The sequence below is a fragment of the Cetorhinus maximus genome, chromosome 3, assembly GCF_964194155.1.
Source record: "Cetorhinus maximus chromosome 3, sCetMax3.hap1.1, whole genome shotgun sequence".
NCBI lineage: Eukaryota > Metazoa > Chordata > Chondrichthyes > Lamniformes > Cetorhinidae > Cetorhinus > Cetorhinus maximus.
The window spans coordinates 194715130-194727980 of record NC_135881.1 but is presented as its reverse complement, the minus strand read 5'-3'; the positions used below and the strand labels follow the sequence as shown (position 1 = coordinate 194727980).

Here is a 12851-nt window from a genome sequence, read left to right as displayed (position 1 = left end):
TACCAAGCTGTCTTTTACATCCACACGAACAGGCAGCAAGGTCTTGGGTCTCATCTGAAAGGCCAGCAACAATCTTATATTTATATAGGGCTTTTAAAAACGCCCAAGGCACTATAGGCAGGACCATACCTCTGACAATCACCTGCAGAGCCTACAGCACAAAATATCAAAAAACAAGAACTGCAAGTGTCACCCTAAGCTGCCATACTCACGTTTGAATAGCATTCAGTCCCGCCATGTGCATTTTCATAAGACGGTCCTTCCAGTAATACCGAGGTACACGAGAGTAATGTATGCTCCCCGAAATATAGCGGAACTCTTTACCATCCTTTCGGAAACAGTCATTGTCATAATCAATCTGAAACGTTCCACTGGATGAACTCTGCAACAATAATAGGTTGGATGAAACCTCCTGGACCTAGTCAGCATTGATCACTTGGACAGGCTCTTACTTACAAAAAGTAATTGAACAAAAAAAAAACTTCATGTCAAGGAATTATAATTTGCCCTGTGGGACAGGACAGGGTGTGACATGAGGTGGGCTTCCTTGCTCTGGTGGCTCAGGAGCAAGCTAGCACAGAGGGAACAGAGAATCAGGGTTTCCATCCTTCTACCAGCTTTGGGCTGGGGGTAAAACAGACATGTATTACTCTACACAGGAAACCTCAATACTACATTTTTACCTGGGGGTTTTTTGGCCTCTCCCAGGAGATCACACAGCTACTGGCAGGTGAAGGGTTTTGGGGCTGTGTTGTCTCATTGCAACAACTGAATGGGACAGACTCAATGGACCAGCTAATAACATATAATTATGCAATCCTTTTTTTAATACTTTAATCTTATTTTTACTTTAATGATTTTAATGAATTGTGATTATTTGTTTTGTCATCACAATTTGGCACCTGCCACCGTGATGATTATTCAATAAACTGATTATCTACCTATAGGAGCAGGAGGCGGCCATTTTGCTCCTCGAGCCTGTTCCCCCATTCAATGAGATTGTGGCTAATCTGTGATCTAACTCCATGTACCTGCCATTGCCCCATATACCTTATTACCTTTTGTTAACCAAAATCCACCAACTTAAGATTTAAAATTAACAACTGACCTGGCATCAATTAACATTTGTGGAAGTGTGTTCAAAACTTCTACCACCCTTTGTGTGTGGAAAGGTTTCCTAATTTCACTCCTGAGGGGTCTGGCTCTAATTTTTATACCTTGCCTTCGAGTCTTAGACTTAATAGTTTCTCTCTATCTACCCTATCTGTTCCCCTCGATATCTTCGATCAAATCACCTCTTCACCTTCTAAATTCCAGGGAATACAATCCTAGCTTGTGTAATCTCTCCCCATAATTTAACCCTTGGAGTCCAGGTATCATTCTGGTAAACCTACGCCGCGCTCCCTCCAGAGCCAATATATCCTTCCTAAAGTGCGGTCCCCAGAATAGCTCACAGTGCTCCAAGTATGGTCTAGCCGGGCTTTATGTTGTTGGAACATGACTTCACACCCCTTTGTATTCTATTATTCTGCTTGTTTTCCGTCCATCGTTTTTTTGTATGCTCAGATGTGCTTTGTACATCCTGGCGCACGTTTATGCCCAACAACCCTCCACTTCTTGCAAAACTGATTCCGTAGCTTAATAAAGCCAAAATAAATAGGTGTCTCCTATTCATCTTTAAACAGGGGCATACCTGCAGTATGAACCTTGTGGCCAGAAATGGTACCTTCTTCCAGCACAAGGGCAAAACTCTGAAGGCAGCCACACATTACTCGTATAGTAAAACTTGGTGCAAATTTCAGAAGTTCTCCTGTTCTAGGTTAAAATTACTTGTACCAGGGGCGGGGGCACAATTTAAGGTTCAGTGCAAGGAAAAGGATCTTGTCCAAATGTAGTTTTTGCACCCGCCCTGACCTTTTGAGCCCAGTGATGCTGCCTGGTCCAACTGTTGCCAACGTTTTCCATTTTTGTTCCAGGTAGTGAAGGAGTGGACAGCTGAACACAGAGACAGAGAACGAGGGAAACAAAAGCAACATCCCGCAGATGATGCAAATGGGGAGTCAAAACAGAAAATGCTGGAAACACCCAGCTGCATATCTGGAGAAAGACCCACATTTCAGGGCAATGACGTTTCATCAGAACTGGAGGAAGTGAGATTTTATAAGCAAGTACTGGGTGGTCACACTTACGAAATGAATGGGGGTGTTCAGCACAGTGATCACTCAATTTGCATTCGGTACCCCCAACATAGGGGAGGCTGTATCATGGGCAGTGAGTAAAGTATACTAAACTGAAAGAAGTATGAGTAAATAATTGTTTCAGCTGAAGAGAGTGCATTTGGGTCACTGCACGGTGGGGAGAGAGGAGATCAAAGGGCAGGTGTTGCATCTTTGAAAATGAAGGAACTCATTGCTGAATAGAGGAGACTGGCAGAGACACAGGGTGCTGGCTACAGAGAGAGCAAGGGGAGCTTACACTGTCTGGCAGAGGGAGCGAGGGGAGATCGCTCTGTCCGGCAGAGGGAGCGAGGGGAGCTCGCTCTGTCCGGCAGAGGGAGCGAGGGGAGCTCGCTCTGTCCGGCAGAGGGAGCGAGGGGAGCTCGCTCTGTCCGGCAGAGGGAGCGAGGGGAGCTCGCTCTGTCCGGCAGAGGGAGCGAGGGGAGCTCGCTCTGTCCGGCAGAGGGAGCGAGGGGAGCTCGCTCTGTCCGGCAGAGGGAGCGAGGGGAGCTCGCTCTGTCCGGCAGAGGGAGCGAGGGGAGCTCGCTCTGTCCGGCAGAGGGAGCGAGGGGAGCTCGCTCTGTCCGGCAGAGGGAGCGAGGGGAGATCGCTCTGTCTGGCAGAGGGAGCGAGGGGAGCTCGCTCTGTCCGGCAGAGGGAGCGAGGGGAGCTCGCTCTGTCCGGCAGAGGGAGCGAGGGGAGCTCGCTCTGTCCGGCAGAGGGAGCGAGGGGAGCTCGCTCTGTCCGGCAGAGGGAGCGAGGGGAGCTCACTCCGTCTGGCAGGGGGAGCGAGGGGAGCTCACTCCGTCTGGCAGGGGGAGCGAGGGGAGCTCACTCCGTCTGGCAATGGGAGCGAGGGGAGATTGCCCCGTCTGGCAGAGGGAGCGAGGGGAGCTCGCTCTGTCCGGCAGAGGGAGCGAGGGGAGCTCGCTCTGTCCGGCAGAGGGAGCGAGGGGAGCTCGCTCTGTCCGGCAGAGGGAGCGAGGGGAGCTCGCTCTGTCCGGCAGAGGGAGCGAGGGGTGCTCGCTCTGTCCGGCAGAGGGAGCGAGGGGAGCTCGCTCTGTCCGGCAGAGGGAGCGAGGGGAGCTCGCTCTGTCCGGCAGAGGGAGCGAGGGGAGCTCGCTCTGTCCGGCAGAGGGAGCGAGGGGAGCTCGCTCTGTCCGGCAGAGGGAGCGAGGGGAGCTCGCTCTGTCCGGCAGAGGGAGCGAGGGGAGATCGCTCTGTCCGGCAGAGGGAGCGAGGGGAGCTCGCTCTGTCCGGCAGAGGGAGCGAGGGGAGCTCGCTCTGTCCGGCAGAGGGAGCGAGGGGAGCTCACTCCGTCTGGCAGGGGGAGCGAGGGGAGCTCACTCCGTCTGGCAGGGGGAGCGAGGGGAGCTCACTCCGTCTGGCAATGGGAGCGAGGGGAGATTGCCCCGTCTGGCAGAGGGAGCGAGGGGAGCTCGCTCTGTCCGGCAGAGGGAGCGAGGGGAGCTCGCTCTGTCCGGCAGAGGGAGCGAGGGGAGCTCGCTCTGTCCGGCAGAGGGAGCGAGGGGAGCTCGCTCTGTCCGGCAGAGGGAGCGAGGGGTGCTCGCTCTGTCCGGCAGAGGGAGCGAGGGGAGCTCACTCCGTCTGGCAGGGGGAGCGAGGGGAGCTCACTCCGTCTGGCAATGGGAGCGAGGGGAGATCGCTCCGTCTGGCAATGGGAGCGAGGGGAGCTCACTCCGTCTGGCAGAGGGTCCTCTAGTTCGAGATTCTCCCACTAGTGGAAACATCTTCTCAACATCTACCCTGTCAAGCGCCCTCAGAATCTTGTACATTTCAATAAGATCACCCCTCATTCTTCTAAACTCTAATGAAGAAAGGCCTAACTTATTTAGCCGTTCTTGATAAGTCAACCCCTTCACCTCAGGAATCAGCCTAGTGAATCTCCAATGCTAGTATATCCTCTCTTAAATGTGGGGACCAAAACTGTACACAGTACTCCAGGTGCGGCCTCATCAACACCCCGTACAGTTGTAACAAGACTTCCCTGTTTTTAAACTCCAATCCCCAGCAATGCAGGCCAACATTCCATTTGCCTTCTTAATGACTTGATGCACCCGCATGCTAACTTTCTGTGTGTCATGCACAAGATCACCCAGATCCCTCTGTGCTGCACTTTTTTGGAGTCTCTCTCCATTTAAATAACAGTCTGCCTTTTGATTTTTCTGACCAATGTGCATAACCTCACACTTCCCTACATTAAACTCCATCTGCCAAGTTTTTGTCCACTCACTCAACCTTTGCAGATTCCTTATGTCCTCATCACATGCCCTCCCACCTATTTTTGTATTGTCAGCAAATTTGAACACAATACTGTTGGCCAGGGGCTGCAGCCGAACTGCTGACACAGGCAAAAGCAACTTTTGACCTGAAGTAACCTGAGTCCAGTCACTGGCCTGAGCTGGCTGGAACCGATTCAAAGTAGCCGAGTTTCTTGGAAAACAAAGGGAATGTGATAAGACACAAGTCCTTATTTAGGAAAGGAGTAACCAGGTAATGCTACCTAAGTTCTTGGGACAGAGCCAATGAGAAGATGCCACAGATTGGCCAAGCAAGCCTAAACCAACGGGAGAGAGACAGCACAGCTTGAAGGGATAAGATTCAGTATAAGGATGGAGAATTTCGGGCGTGGAGGCAGCGAGAACTCTAGAGAACAACCATCGCGGAAGTGGAAGAACCTACGTCAGCAACGTAGAGACACAAGAGAGAAAGAATGGAACGCCTGGCCAGCATCAGCTCTCCTTTTCGGGTATTAGCTTTTATATTCTGTGACCACTCAGGGAGTGTCAGAGAAACCTAGTGGGTGTGCGTTTAGATCCTAGTTTTGGGTATAAAACTGTATAACCTGCTGTAAACTGCATATCTATATTTAACCAGACGTATAAGCTATATGTAGATGATCTAACAACGTGAATAAAGTGAATTTAGAGTTAAGAGAGAATTGACTCTTCTCCTCTTTGTACTAAGCCAACAACCGTTACCGGTGACCTCCGGCAACATATTTGGCGTCCCTGGGTGGTCTCGAGGATAAATATCTCCATTGAGTCAGCGGGAGACTCGAGTTGGCAAAGTACACAGAGAACAGGAGTTTGGGTTAATTCATAGCTACTAACATAAGATGACGAATCAAAGGGAATCTCCAAGCCCCGGGGATTTGGATTGTTTTGACTGGAAGGGACGCCTCCAGAAATACGTAATAGGGAAGTAGCTGCAATGCAGGGAGTATGCGGGTCACATTGGCGACAAGGGAAAACCCGCTGGGGAGGCCCTTTGGAAAATTGAGCATACAAAGATGTCAGATAAGAAATTTAAAAAGGTACAGAAGTCCGTAGCGATCGGATGTTTATTTGAGGAATGGATAGAATATCGACAGCAGGCTAGGAGGGAGAGAGACAGACTAGAGGAAGAGTATAAAAAACTCCGTGAGGAGATAGCCCGCCTTAGTGAGAAGGTAACTGACTTAAAGGAACAGAGAATTGCGGATTTGATGCACATGAACCAATATCAGTTACAGTGCGAAAAATTGGCTAGTGAAAAGAGTAAGAGAGAGGGAGAAGCCCAAGCAGCTAAAGCTGAGGTGGAGGGATGGAAACAACAATGTAGTGATTTAAAAACTGCTATGAATGTGATTCGCAGAGCAGCTCAGGAAAAGAGGAGCAGTACCGGTGATCACACAAAGCGTCAGAAACTGATAGTGAGGCTGCAAGATCAGCTAGCCGCATAGAGGGGCATACACTGTGTGCTTTCGCACCCGGAAGAGGTGAAGAAAACGCTCAAGTGGATATAGATTGGGATGATTTAGCAGACGGGGCGGATAGATACAGCGGCGGTGACGGGGAACCTCCACCAGAGGATCCACCGCCGGCATATATTCCAGAGCCGGAAAAACCGTCTGCCCCAATGTAACCACTAGAGCACAGGTAGGGGCAGATGGCCAGAGGTAAGCCAGCCCGAATATGACATATTCCACCCCACTCAGGGTACAAGAATTGAGGGATATTGTGAAAGATATTGGGACGTGTGCGCCCAGGGATGATCCTAGGGAGTTGTTCCTAGCGGTCAGGCAACAGAGAGGGGTACACGGCTTAGACAATGCTGAGGAAAGAAAATTAATTCTAGTGTGCCTACACCCACATATACACTCTGCCCTACCGGAGGAACAAAAACTTGGTAGAGGCACAAATGAGGCCTTAAAGAACCAGGTATTATCTGTCCTGGGCGATAACAGAGGGAACCCAGTGGAGGCGCTGATGAAATGCTACCAAAGAAAATGTGAACATCCAACCACATTTTCGGCTCGCATTTGGGCGGTGTTTCAAGGGGTCTATGGCACAGGCCTAGATAGGGATAATTTACAGCCAGAGGTTAGGAACCAATGGCTGAGAACGCTAGTGTCGCATGGCACTGAGGAGTTGAGGAAAGCATTAGATCAGTTTGATCCCACTGATGACACACATACAGAGCCCTGGATAATTAGGAAGTTAGTTAGAGTATGGGAAAGGGTAACACCAAAACTACCCAAGACATCTGGGGACAGAGCAATGCCTGTTAAGAATCAGGCAACAACCTGGAGAAATGAAGGAAGGGGACCTACTCAGAGGGACCCCCCTCCAGCTTATCAGGCAGTGGGTAGAGGTAAAAGCAGAGGAAAAGGAAACCTCTCAGGAATGGGGAGAACTCAGGGCGAGGTGTCCAGATGCTATAACTGTGGCCACTTCGCAAGTGACTGCCCGAACTCGAGACGAGAGAATGCAGGTCGGGGAAGAAACCAGGGCCTACCCATGGAAGGGCCGAATAGACCAAGTCCTCAGTGTGATATGGTAAAACTATCACCGAGTTCCGGGTTGTGCCCCAAACTACTATGACGGTCTCAGGCCTCTCCATTATGGGTGTGTGACACGCGGTGGGATGACACGGGGAGACCCCTAGTGAATGGTAGGGTTGGAGGCCGCCCTATTACATTCCTTTGGGACACAGGGGGATCCCGAACCACCGTTAACACCACTCAGATCAATGACGTAGATTGGAAAATTCAAAACAAAATTATTCTAAGTGGATTCACAGGGCATTCACAAGTAGGATGTGTGAGTGTACCGTTGGAAGTCAGTGTGGGAGACATATTGATAGAGCGTTCAGTGGTCCTTATCAAATTACCCAGGGAACAAAAATGTATATTAGGGAGCGACTATGTGGCCAAAGCGGGATTCTGCTTTGACACAGTTAATTGTATGATTTAGCAAATGCCTTTGGGCATGGGCAGTATAAATCACACACTCATCCCGGTGGGGGAATATCAGGATAGGATATGCATGATCAGGGAGATGTGGATAGAACCAGGAGAAATGAGTGACGATCGTGAAGTACAACAAATTATCGCACAAAACTCAATAGTATTTGCCCGACATAAACATGATTGTGGGGAAATGACTGGGAGTGTTTGTGTACGAGGTCCAGACCCCAAACCACAAAAGCAGTACGGTTTCCCAAAAAAAGCGGAAGAAGAAATAGGGAAGGTGATACAGAGTCTGCTGCAGCAAGGGATATTAAGACCAACAGCTTCTACTAACAACGTGCCTATTTGGCCGGTGAGGAAACCCAACGGTAGCTGGCGACTAACGAAAGACTACAGAGAATTAAATAAAGTCACCCCGTTAACAGCCCCTACTGTAGCAACTAGCCCAGAGACAGTAGTTCGACAAAATGAGGATGCGGAATGGTTTACGGTTTTGGACATAAGTAACGGTTTTTGGTCTATTCCACTAGAGAAAGAATGTCAATATAAATTCGCATTTACTTTCCAAGGACAGCAATATACATGCACCGCCCTGCCGCAGGGATTTCACAATTCATATTTCACCAACAGCTGAGGGAAGGGTTAAAAGGATTCTCGAGGCCTGAATGTCTAGTGCAGTATGTAGACGACTTACTCCAACAAACTAAAACCAAAAAGGAACATTATCAACTACTAAGTGAATTATTGCAGTTGTTATATGACTTGGGATTAAAGATTAACCCTAAAAAATTGCAAATCATGAAACAAAAAGTTACTTACTTGGGAATGATTCTGACACCGGGGAAGAGGGACATTGACAAGCGAAGAATAGAGACCATAAGACCATAAGACATAGGAGCAGAAATTAGGCCATTCAGCCCATCGAGTCTGCTCCGCCATTCAATCATGGCTGATAAGTTTCTCAACTCCATTCTCCCGCTTTCTCCCCGTAACCTTTGATCCCCTTACCAATCAAGAACCTATCTATTGCGGTCTTAAATACACTCAATGACCTGGCCTCCACAGCCTTCTGTGGCAATGAATTCCATAGATTCACCACTATCTGGATAAAGAAGTTTCTCCTCATCTCTGTTCTAAAAGGTCTTCCCTTTACTCTGAGGCTGTGCCCTCGGGTCCTAGTCTCTCCTACTAATGGAAACATCTTCCCCACGTCCACTCTATCCAGGCCTTTCAGTATTCTGTAAGTTTCAATCAGATCCCCCCTCATCCTTGTAAACTCCATCGAGTATAGACCCAGAGTCCTCAAACGTTCCTCATATGTTAAGCCTTTCATTCCTGGGATCATTCTCGTGAACCTCCTCTGGACCCTCTCCAGGGCCAGCACATCCTTCCTGAGATACGGGGCCCAAAATTGCTCACAATATTCTAAATGTGGTCTGATCAGAGCCTTATAAAGCCTCAGCAGCACATCCCTGCTTTTATATTCTAGCCCTCTCAAAATAAATACCAACATTGCATTTGCCTTCCTAACTACCGACCCAACCTGCAAGTTAACCTTAAGAGAATCCTGGACTAGGACTCCCAAGTCCCTTTGCACTCCAGACTTCTGAATTCTCTCCCCATTTAGAAAATAGTCTATGCCTCTATTCTTCCTACCAAAGTGCATGACCTCACACTTCCCCACGTTGTATTCCATCTGCCACTTCTTTGCCCATTCTCCTAACCTGTCCAAATCCTTCTGCAGCCTCCCCGCCTCCTCAATACTACCTGTCCCTCCACCTATCTTTGTATCATTTGCAAACTTAGCCAGGATGCCCTCAGTTCCTTCATCTAGATCATTAATGTATAAAGTGAAAAGTTGTGGTCCCTGCCGAACTCCACTAGTCACCGGCCGCCATCCTGAGAAGGACCCCCTTATCCCCACTCTCTGCCTCCTGCCAGACAGCCAATCTTCTATCCATGCTAGTACCTCGCCTCTAACACCATGGGCTCTTATCTTACTGAGCAGCCTCCTGTGCGGCACCTTGTCAAAGGCCTTCTGGAAGTCCAAGTAGATAACATCCATTGGCTCTCCTTTGTCTAACCTACTCGTTACCTCCTCAAAGAATTCTAACAGATTTGTCAGGCATGACCTCCCCTTGATGAAACCATGCTGACTTTGCCTGATTTTACCATGCACTTCCAAGTATTCTGAAATCTCATCCTTAATAATGGACTCTAAAATCTTACCAACGACCGAGGTCATGCTAATCGGCCTGTAATTTCCCATCTTTTGCCTCACTCTCTTCTTAAACAGGGGGGTTACATTAGCGATTTTCCAGTCCTCTGAGACCCTCCCAGACTCCAGTGATTCCTGAAAGATCACCACTAACGCCTCCACTATCTCTTCAGCTATCTTCTTCATAACTTTGGGGTGTAATCCATCTAGTCCAGGTGATTTATCCACCTTCAGACCTTTCAGTTTTCCTAGCACCTTCTCCTTGGTAATGGCCACCATACTCACCTCTGCCCCCCGACTCTCTTGAACTTTGGGGATGTCACTCGTGTCTTCCACTGTGAAGACTGACGCAAAGTACCTATTCAGTTCCTCAGCCATTTCTTTGTTCTCCACTACTACTTCTCCAATGTCATTTTCCAGTGGCCCAATGTCCACTTTTGCCTCTCTCTTACCCTTTATATATCTAAAAAAACTCTTGCAATCTTCTTTTATATTACTGGCTAGTTTACCCTCATAGTTAATCTTCTCCCTCCTTATTTCTTTTTTAGTTGTCCTCTGTTGGTCTTTGTAGGCTTCCCAATCCCCTGGTTTCCCACTGCTCTTTGCCGCATTGTATGCTTTCTCTTTAGCTTTTATGCTGTCCCTGACTTCCCTTGTCAGCCATGGTTGCCTCGTCCTCCCTTTAGTATGCTTCTTCTTCCTAGGGATGAATTTTTGCTGTGTCTCCCAAATTACTCCCAGAAACTCCTGCCATTGCTGTTCCACTGTCTTTCCTGCTAGGCTCATCTCCCAGTCAATTCTGGCCAGCTCCTCCATCATGCCTCTGTAGTTGCCTTTATTCAACTGTAATACCGTTACATCTGATTCCAGCTTTTTCCTCTCAAATTGCAGGGTAAATTCTATCATATTATGGTCACTTCCTCCTAAGGGTTCCTTCACCTTAAGCTCCCTTATCAAAGCTGCCTCATTACACATCACTAAATCTAGAATTGCCTGTTCCCTAGTGGGCTCCACCACAAGCTGCTCCAAAAAGCCATCTCGTAGACATTCCACAAATTCCTTTTCTTGGGATCCACTACCAACCTGATTTTCCCACTCTACCTGCATATTGAAATCCCCCATGATCACTGTAACCTTGCCTTTCTTACACACCTTTTCTATCTCCTGGTGTATCTTGTGCCCCACATCCTGACTACTGTTCGGAGGCCTGTACATAACTCCCATTATGGTTTTTTTACCTCTGCGGTTCCTCAACTCTACCCACACAGATTCTACATCATCTGACCCGACATCATTTCTTGCTATCGATTTAATTTCATTTCTTGCTAACAAAGCAACCCCACCCCCTCTGCCAACCTGCCTATCTTTTCGATAGGATGTATATCCTTGGATATTTATCTCCCAGTCCTGATCCCCTTGCAGCCATGTCTCCGTAATGCCCACCACATCATACCTGCCAATTTCAATCTGTGCCACAAGCTCATTTACCTTATTTCGTATACTGCGTGCATTCAGATACAACACCTTCAGTCCTGTATTTCCCGTCCGGTTGGCAGACTCCCTGTTCCGCGGGATGTAAAAGGGTTAAGGTCCTTCTTAGGCTTGGTGGGATATTGCAGGGACCACATTGATGGATTCGCCACAAAAGTGGCCCCGCTAATGGGAATTATTAAAAAAGAATGTGGCCTGGGAGTGGAAAACAGAACACACCCAGGCCATGACCGCTCTAAAGCAAACACTAGCTGCCGCGCCTGCTCTGAAGATTAACAGAACACACCCCTGTACAGCTACTAATGGACAGAAGGACTAAGGATGGTGCAGTTAGCCAAAATAGAATCGCTAGATGGACATTGTTGCTGCAAGGGAGAAATATAACCGTAAAGGGGGTAAAAACCACCACTATGTTAGCAGACAACTTAGTTTATCAGGGAGAAAAACATGAATGTCAATTGATGATAGCAAATGCCCCCAAGGGCCCATTTGTATCAAAGAAAAAGGGAGGGAGTAAGATGGGGCCAGAAAGCAGAAAAACAAAGGAAACAGGAAAGGAAGAACCCTATTTTAAAACTTCTGTGGATGGCTCTTCATCAGTACAGGATGGGGAAAGGAGAACTGGCTGTGGGATATACATGGAGGATGAACACGGACAGGAAAGATTTAGTGCGGCTCTGAAATTACCTAAAACCATGAGTGCCCGGCAGCAGAACTAGCAGCCGTCGCACATGTGGTTGGCCACCCGGAATACTTTCCACCTAGATCAGTCATATACTCTGATGGCATGTATGTCTGTAATAGCCTCACAGAACATTTGCCCCTATGGGAAACGAGAGGATTTGTCTCAGCGGATGGAAGGCCCCTTCCTTCGGCCCCGCTATTACGGTATATCTGTGAAGAAGCACAGGGGGAAAGGATTTGGGGTCACAAAAGTGAAAGCTCATTGAAAACTATCTCCCAAAGGGAACAGGAAAGCTGATGAATTAGCTAAACGAGGTGCTGTAAGTGGACAGGAATGGCAGCCGCTGATTGGGGAAATCTGGAGCCAGAGAGAGAAACAGGTCAAAGTAATGGATTTAACGGAGGAGCAAAAGAAAGATGGAGAATTGAAAAAACTAATAGAAGGAGCAGAGTCAGACACATACAAAAGGCACGAGGGGGTCTATATTCAAGACGGAGTGGTTTTATGTGAGGGAAAATTTGTGGTGCCAGAGGGGGGATGAAACCAAATTATCCACTGGTACCAAGACTTATGGGGACATAAAGGGACGGAGAGCACCCTGGATCAGATAAAGGAGGTGTGCTGGTGGCCTGGAATGAAAGATGACGTGGAACACTATGTCAAGAATTGTTTGATCTGTGCACAACCCAACCCCGATAGAAATGTTAGGAAAGGGGCCCTCCGACATACTAGACCAGTAGAAGGGCCTTGGACTAATTTACAGATAGACTATGTAGGACCCCTTCCCCCCACTCCAGGAGGATACAGGTACATTCTAGTAATAGTGGATTCCTTCACTAAATGGGTGGAAGCTTTTCCGACAGGAACAAACACAGCCAAAATTACTGCAAACATTCTATTAGAGAAGGTGTTTACCCGTTGGGGTTTACCCCGAAGCATAGAATCGGATCAGGGAATACATTTTACAGCCCAAGTAATGCAAGATGT

General features: G+C 48.3%; 1 protein-coding gene across 1 annotated transcript in view; it reads right to left on the bottom strand.

Annotated features, from left to right (window-relative positions):
• The window catches only part of glb1 (galactosidase, beta 1), a 126118-nt gene that overhangs the window by 109597 nt on the left and 3670 nt on the right, over nucleotides 1-12851 (bottom strand). The window contains exon 2 of the mRNA XM_078539510.1: nucleotides 213-382. Within this exon, the coding sequence (XP_078395636.1) occupies nucleotides 213-382 (170 nt within the window). The remainder of the gene's footprint in view (nucleotides 1-212; nucleotides 383-12851) is intronic.